General features: G+C 40.0%; 1 protein-coding gene across 2 annotated transcripts in view; it reads left to right on the top strand.

Moving 5' to 3' along the window:
- The first annotated feature begins 5,331 nt into the window (after positions 1 to 5,331).
- LOC135595140 (chromatin remodeling protein EBS-like) overlaps positions 5,332 to 8,660 on the top strand; it is a 62,543-nt gene continuing 59,214 nt past the window's right edge. The window contains exons 1-4 of one of the 2 annotated variants that reach the window (XM_065085662.1): positions 5,332 to 5,471; positions 5,539 to 5,614; positions 5,705 to 6,047; positions 6,147 to 6,215. In XM_065085662.1, coding sequence (XP_064941734.1) covers positions 5,542 to 5,614; positions 5,705 to 6,047; positions 6,147 to 6,215 — 485 coding nt within the window. In that variant the 5' untranslated portion in view covers positions 5,332 to 5,471; positions 5,539 to 5,541. Of the gene's footprint in view, positions 5,615 to 5,704; positions 6,048 to 6,146; positions 6,216 to 8,660 lie in introns of both variants that reach the window. The other variant, XM_065085661.1, reaches the window with a different exon arrangement.

Raw genomic sequence — 8,660 nt, 5'->3', positions numbered from 1 at the left:
GCCTCCGAATCACCATGGCCTCGAGGGACTCGACCAACCATGATGCTCGGTTAAGTCAACACCTTCGTTACAAGATGAGTCTGATTTGATGATATACCCTCGAGGGACTCGACCAAGCATACCATGCCCTCATGTCACCGGTAACATCTCTATGTCATAAGCAAGATAACGAATCGTGATATAGGTGAGTCTCGAGGGACTCGACCAACTCAACCTACACCGGGAATCGGTTCCTACTTATAACGATGGAAGGCCACGTGGGTCAATCTAATTGCCTCACGTTTACCGATTTAATATTATCGAGAGAGATGTTTCTATGATTTGGTCTCCTAATATGACATGTCACACATATACATATTTAATATATATCTACATCGCATGCAAATATATATACATATCTAGTATGTGTAAAAGCAATCACACCATATGATCATGAACCACAACCTAATGTGATTAGGCCCGAGCCAGTAGGCATAATCACTCACATCAAGATCTATATGTGCAACGATGCATCTCCATGCCCTGTGATCGTCCATCTCGTCCTCGTCGGTTCCGTCAACATCTTGATGCATCTTCATGCATCGCGATCATCCGTCTCGTGGGTCCCGCTATCGCATCCACGCTCCCGCTGCGCCTCCTCATGTGATTACAACTTAATCATAGGCACGCAGGCCTGACAATAAATGAAAAATATAATGGAGGCTCGCAGACCTCAATAATATTAATTACAAGTACAGACATCACACGGTTCATGATCATCCGTCCAAACATCATACATCACATGTATAAATAATCATCATCATGTAGGACTACTAGATAATAATAAAAATAACAATCAACTAAACTTTTTAATTAATTAATATTTTCTGAAATCAGGGACATGTAGGAAATTTCTCAATTCCTAAGGGTATTTTCGTAATTTGGACAAAAATAGAAACTGGAATTTCTCAAATTCACAGGGACAAAACTGTCTTTTTGTCCAAAACCCAAATTCCCTCTTACTGCTACCACCGCTGCCACCCTGCTGGCGGCGGCCTGTGCGGCGGGGCGAGGGCGCTACCCTCGCCTACAAGCGACACGCCCGCTGGCGGCGCTGCCGCTGCAGGTTGGCGCCTCCGCATGCGCCACCGCCTCCGCGGGCGGTTCTGCCGGCGGGGCAACGCCCGCAGGCGGTGTTGTCCCGCCGGGCGACCGCCCCTGTGGGGGGGGATTTCGCCCGCGGGAGCAACGGCGGCAAGCGCTGCTGCCCTGTGGCGCCTCACCCCGCGGGAGAAGCAGTCGCAGGCGCCTCTGCCCGCGGGCTGCCAGCCCCGCCGGACGCAAGCCTGCTGCAAGCAAGCTGCCGGCCGGCTGTTGCAGACGCAGTCCCTGTGCTGCCTGCCTTCGGTTGCGCTGCATGTACGTAGATCGAGGGCAGCAACTGTTGCTGCCCTTCCTTATTTTTGCGTCAACGATTTTGACGTCAAAATTCTTCCTAAACACAACACACGTAGTTCAAAACCAATCATTCGCACGAACAACCTGGCTCTGATACCACTGTTGGGAAATCTTGGGGGCGACATCATATGCGCAGCGGAAGAATAAGAAAACAAAATCCCCGATTCCCAAAGAGATGTTCGTCGTCGTGCGAAGATTGGTGTGCAAAATCCGCGAAACTTAAAACTGCGTATAGAGTAGATTGTGTTACCTAGGGAGATCGTATATCCCTGTTTCCTTGCAGATCCTTCGGAGAGGGTGAAGGAGGTCAAGCGTCCTCCTCTCTAGCGGTGATCCACACAGCAGGGCTGCGACAACGCTCCTCAAAACTCCAGGCCTACTCTAAGGTGGAGAGGGGGAGGAGAATAGGAGAGGCAAGCAAAGGCTCTAGCCTGTGAGGCTTTGAATCCCTCCTATTTATAGAGGTCCCCTGTCAAACCCTAATGGGTCCTCCCCTAGTGGGTATTGGATCTGCATCCAATAAGACAAGGGCTCAGTCGGATATCTCATATCCGAACCTCTACTCATCGCAATGCCTACCATATGTGTGTGACCCTCTAGGCCCAATATCGAGCTGGCCGTGAGTCATACCCGTCAGAACTCCTTCTAACTCAGTGAATTATTATCTCTGTAATAATTCACTTGACTCATCGACTACGGACGTACCAGGCCACTACGCCGTAGTCCCCAAACGGTACAGGGGAATCCAATCCATTGGACCTGTCTGTCATTAGTTACCATGTACCTATAGTCCCCCATCCCTCTAATATCCTAGAGACCGTATATCGAGCATGGTGCTGTCAGACCCATACGGTTTCTACTCGAGTCTCGCTCTAATCGGATTCTCCCAGAGAACTCTTTCTCTCTCAACCCGAATGACCCTGGCTAGGGATTTGTCTGAGCAAGAACATATGGGATATTCTTCTCATGACGTCGAGAGTGGATGATCCTCTATCGACACTCAATAGCCCTCGTAAGGTCGACTACCACTCCCAATGACCAACTGTACTAGATCTGGGAAAACTAAACCTATAAGTATGGTATTAAAGAGTGGAGCACTCATACAGAACATCCTTGGTGTCTCAAGTCAAAGGACCAGATACACCACTAGGACTACGAATCGCTGTCTAACAATAAGGCATCATCAACTATCCAGCATTCCGTAAGCGGATCAATCAGTGAACTCATTCTCCAATGAGCACCTGTATTGTATCCCTAGTGTCCCTACACGAGCAGCTATGAGACCAGCTTCATCCATCATATGGACGGGTATACAGCACACTAGTCTGTCCGGTTATCACGATGTCCCTCTCGAGTAACCTATGACCGGGATTATTTAGGATATGTGTTTAAAGGTGAATCGATCTCATTATCGTGGTCTCATCATGATCCGATTCCCATTGCACAAATCGAAGGACATCACAATATATATATGCACATATACAATAGTTATAAAGTGATATACGCCAAAATATAATAAGCAAAAAGATTCTGTATCAAGTCACATGTGCCATCACTCACGTGATTGGCTTGCTGGGCACTTATGACTAGCAAAAACAAAGGGCCATAGGCGAGACCCCTTTTGGCTGCCATCTCCTATTTTCCTCTCCCCCTCTCCTCTTCAGCCAACAGCCCCTATTTGGAGTTTGCGGACGGTAAGAAGAGGCGACCCCTTCTTTATCGTGTGGTGCGCATGGAAAGTAAGATTATGCAGCGATTTGAGGAGTGTCTTCGCAGCCTATATCATGTGGATCATCGTTAGCGAAGAGAATAGTTGACCTCCTTTATCCTCTCTCACGGATCGGTAAGTTTTCAGGGATATATGATCTCCCTAGGCAACATATCTCTCTTATATGTGTAGTTTTCGGTTTTGTAGGTTTTTGCGCACCAATCTTCGCACGAAAATGAAACCTTATTTTTCTATGGGAAATTCTAGGATTTTGTTTTCTATTCTTTCACTACGTATATGATGCTACCTTAGATTTCCCAATACACTAGTCATTGGATGAAGAGGGTTTTTTTAGAAGACTGCAATAACTACTACATCGAGAGGCCGACCCATTGCTTAGACTATCAAGAAGTGGAGACCCTACATACTCGATCAATGAGTCATGATGTGCCATAAATATCCTATGACTGAAGTGCTGAAAGAAAAGCTCCTAGAGTTTGATACTATTCAACCTTGAGGACAAAGTTAATTTGAAGGGAGAGAAATTATTAGGATCCCCTTTTATTTTCTGAGCTTTGAATAATATTTTATTGAGTTTGTCTAGTTTAGTAAGAGTCAGATAAGAGCTTATTTGAGATTTATTTATTTATTAGGAGTCAAAGTCTTGATGGACTTAGGGGTGGAACTCTATAAATATGGATGTATTTGTTTTTTTTCATCATCTATCAAATATTATTTCAACATTTTAGCAAAACCTAGGAGGCTGATCTCCTCGAAGTGATCAAAGAGGTCAATCCCCTCGAAATGATCATATCTTTTCTTCCTTTTTTTTCTATGATAAAATCCTAGAAATCTTATCGATTTCATAAAAAAATTGATATTTTTAGATTAAAAATAGATATACACAACTTACATTGTTTTTGAATGAGGTTATATAGAGCCCCAAAAATAGTACAACCCCATTAAAAAATGATGCAACTCAAGTTTTAAAAGAAATTTTTTGGTATCTTTAAATCCTTAGAAAACATTCTATAATTATATTCAAGTAGTTTTTGGACCATAATTTCAAACGCATAAAATGGTGCAAAATTCGTCAAAAACAAATATAAACTTTTCAGAAACATTTGAAATGATCTCAGATATACAAAATGACATGATTTTTGTCATTTTTATTGAGTCTTTTATGGTATATTCTAATTGCAAATGGGTTGAAATTTTCCAATTTCAACTAATTTTCATAAATTTTGATGAATCCTATGAACCAATTTGTATTATATACATACATACATACATACATACTATATATATATATATATATATACTTGTTATTAGTTGGGAAGAATTATGAAAGTTTGGTCCAAAAACAACTTAAATATAATTATAGAATGTTTTTAAGGTTTGAAATATACCATAAAGATTTTTAAGACTTGAGTTACATTGTTTTTAGATGATGTTATGCTGTGTTTAGGTCATATTAAAAAATAGAATAACCCCATTCAAAAATAGTATAAATTATGTGTATTTTTATCCAAAAATAATAACATTTTTAGATACATTGAAAATATCTAATGAAACCATATTTTACTATTTTTCTATCTTAAGCAATTAAAATAGATAATTTTGATTAAGTCAGCTTTTAAAAGTTAGATATTTTGATATTTTTGATAAATTTAAGATGAAATTAGAAGGTTGCAATTATGCCATTATTTTATCATAATTTTATTATTTTTATAATATTTGTATTGATAATTTTATTGTTAAAACACTATATATTAATATTATTTATTTCGAACCAATTCAAGTTTGGGTCAATTAAATACCATGTTATGATTTAATGTAATAAATTTGAAAAGAGAGAGAGAGAGAGAGAGAGAGAGAGAGAGGAGGAAAAGACATAAGAGTCGTTGAGGATTTGATTACCTTTATTATTTTGAAAATTAGGACTCTTTGTGAGAAAAAAATAAAAACAGGGATGTTTTGTAAAATTTTTTTAAAGAATTTATTCTTAAAATTTAAAATTTAGTATAAAATATAAATTTAGCATCTCAGCCATTCTTTCTAGGTGGAAATTGGTAACCAATGCATCTCCAAAGACACCCAGCTCAGAAAAAAAAAAAAAAATTAACGCAAATCCGTTACTTAACCGCACAAAACAAAGTATTAAAAAAGAAAAAAAAAAGAAAAAAAAGGGCCACCGCCACTCTTGTCGGAATCCAACCAGAGATACTCTTTCCCTAGGGTTTCCATGACTCTTGTCTTTCCCGTTTTCTCTACCCTCAACACCATCAGAGTTGGAGATCCAAACTATCCGTTACTCTAACCAAAAGTATGTCCTTTCTCTGAGAGAAAAAAACAGATCAAGTAGTTCGATTGATATCTTTTCTCTGTTTTAGCTGATGGCCAAGACCAAGCCGGGTAAGAAGGACCTCGACTCCTACACCATCAAAAGTACCAACAAGGTCGTCAAAGGTATTATGTCAATTTGTTTGCGAATGGCGTCCTTCTTGGATCTATTTCTCTGTTTTGGCTGCGATTTTTGTGTTCGTGATGGGGTTGTAGTGGGGGACTGTGTGTTGATGCGGCCTGCGGAATCGGGGAAGCCACCGTACGTTGCGCGGGTGGAGAAGATCGAGGCTGATCACCGCAACAATGTGAGGGTGCGTGTCCGGTGGTACTACCGCCCTGAGGAGTCTATCGGTGGCCGCCGGCAGTTCCATGGTGCGAAGGAGCTCTTTCTCTCCGATCACTATGATGTGCAGAGCGCTCACACCATCGAGGGCAAGTGCATTGTCCATTCCTTCAAAAACTATACCAAGCTGGAGAATGTTGGTGCCGAGGACTACTTCTGCCGCTTTGAGTACAAAGCGGCCACCGGGGCGTTCACCCCTGACCGCATCGCCGTGTAGGCTCTGCCTGCTTTGGATCTGTTTTCTTCCTTTTCTCGATCTTAGCTTTCTCCTAATTGTATGTATATCTGTTAAAGTGCTATTTTGCATTACAGGTACTGCAAATGTGAGATGCCTTACAACCCTGACGATCTCATGGTCCAATGTGAGGGATGCAAGGATTGGCAAGTGACTTCAGCTAACCTTTCAAACTCTGCTCTTTTTTGTTTTTCTTCGACTGTTCCATGCTTACTTGGAATTTTTCTTTTGACTCTTTTCTATCTACTCATGAAATTTTATAGATATGCTAGTTGCTGCTTACCAGTACTATTCTGTTCCTTCAAGCAAGGGGAGAACTACAGAAATATCAAGATTTTGTCATTCGTTTTCAGTTGACTTTCCCTACTTCAAGTTTGTGTGGCTGGTTCTTTTCATTGTGCTGCTTTTGTGATCGCCTTAAATCAAGGATGCCAATTTCAATGTGGAACTGTGGCGCACCAGCTGATCTTGCTCAACTAGGTTGGTTTAACCAATTTTGGCCTAGGAAGAGGGTGGGGTCGGGGCTAATATTCAAAGGCTGGGTTGGGTTGTGGTGGGTACAGTATCACTTAAAATGTGTGAGTCGGGGGTGATACCATATTTTTCTTAAAATGGATTGGGATTGAGGGGGAATTCAGGAATTTTTGAGTGATAGGGTGGAGGTGGGTTGAGTGAAACCCACAACTCACCTTTGCCCTATGTCATTGCCATCCCTACTATGAGTACCTAAACTGCTCAAATTACAAGATGATCTCTCTTAATATATCCTGATTAGTTTTTCTTCCTCACTTGCAACAATATTTCACCCTGTATAGTTGTATGAATTTGGATAGTAGTTGTTATTAGCCTTGAGCTTTTACCTTCTTGCATTAGGAGAAAGACAATGCTTTGTTTAGAGTTCCACATTAATTCTCCATAATATCTCCTTATTTCAATTTGACATAGTTAGAGTGTTAAGTGCATCACTATCATCTTAACTTCATAGAAAACCTGGACATCTATGGATATTTTATCAAGTATATCATCTACTATGCCATAGTAATAGTTAAAAGCATTGTTCATTGAGTAAAGTTAGGTAGTTAAAAGTGGAGACAAACATCATTAGTTATGTGATCTATAAACAAGATGGCCAAATGAGGTGAGATCTATAAATAGTGTAGCTAGATGAGGTGAGTCAATGATGATTATTGTTGTGAAGAGGGTAGGAGATAAAAGATCTAGAATGATATAAATGATAAAATGCTCTTGATTCAACTAGAAGATCCTCTAATTGTTCATGAATTATATGCCTTTATGTGTCCTTACGAGTGGTGGAGATTTTGTTGATGTGTCGAAAGGTTGCATGCATTGATTCATTAGAGCATTGATTAAGTCATCGTAGCTTTGGTTGAGTCATGGACCTGAATATACCCATATTGGCTTTGATTGGATTGTGTTGGGCCCTTACTAGGTTGATACATGCTTTAGTAGTGGCATCGCCCAAGTAAAGCGGTGGCATTGCCTAATGTTGGCGGTGGTACTATCTAGGTCATGGTGGTGAGCACTGAGCAATTCTTGATACTGAGATAATGAGGAATGAAATTTGAAAGGCTAATAGTTGTATTTGCTGGAATAAGTGTTTTGGATTGAAAAGAAATAATTCAAGATAATACTTTCATAAAATCGATAAATAGCTCATCACCAAATTTAAAATTACAAAGGGATACAGAAAATTCACCATCCCAAGGATATTAAACAAGGATATAGAATTGAAAATAAATAACTCAGCACTTAAGGAAATGTCCAAGAGATACAGAGACGAAACCCACCACTCTTTAGTAAATAAACCAAAGAGATACAGAGTTAAAAGAGAACTCAAAGAGGTTCTACAAATACAGTCAGATTCTAAAATTGTTTCTAACTTTAAAACACCAAAATAAGTATTAGTGCATGAAATAACCTTTCATGCATAGGGAACTACGAAATGTATTGTTTTGCAATTGATAACTAAGTCCTTTAATGCATTCCTTAGTCATGAAGAAAAGTTGAATTAGCTCTCTCTTTAAATTTGCTCACTAGCTGGAAGTTAAGAGTCTGAGTTTTTTCAACTTATAAAGGCATGCCCCTTAACTCTTTAGTAATCAATTTAGGCTATTCAATCAAGTTGGGCCATCTACAGGTTTGGATAATGGGCTTGCAACTCATTTGGCTTATGGGATATCATATCTGAAAGGTCTAGATTAAAGGCTATAAGACAAGCATTTTAGGCTGTAGAGAATACCATAGGATCATCAAGATTTACGCGAGTTGATTGTAGGAAATTAGGCACTCTCGTGTCAATCTCCCCTGGTTGAAAAAACTTGTCCTTAAGTCCTCATTTGTTCCTTCATCATGATAAGGACTTAAATTAGCCACATTGAATGTTGGAGACACTCCATAATCTTCTGATAGCTCGATCTCATAAGCGTTATTGCCAATTCTCTTAAGCATCATAAATGGACCATTAGCCTTTGGTTTCAATTTCCTAAATTTGCCTGGTGGAAACCTCTCATTCCTTAGATAAATCTAGACTAAATCAACATAATTAAACTCCACATGCTTTCTGTATTTGT

This window comes from Musa acuminata, chromosome BXJ1-10, assembly GCF_036884655.1.
Source record: "Musa acuminata AAA Group cultivar baxijiao chromosome BXJ1-10, Cavendish_Baxijiao_AAA, whole genome shotgun sequence".
Classification (NCBI taxonomy): domain Eukaryota; kingdom Viridiplantae; phylum Streptophyta; class Magnoliopsida; order Zingiberales; family Musaceae; genus Musa; species Musa acuminata.
The sequence above is the reverse complement of the archived record's forward strand: the minus strand, read 5'-3'. Positions and strand labels throughout refer to the sequence as shown.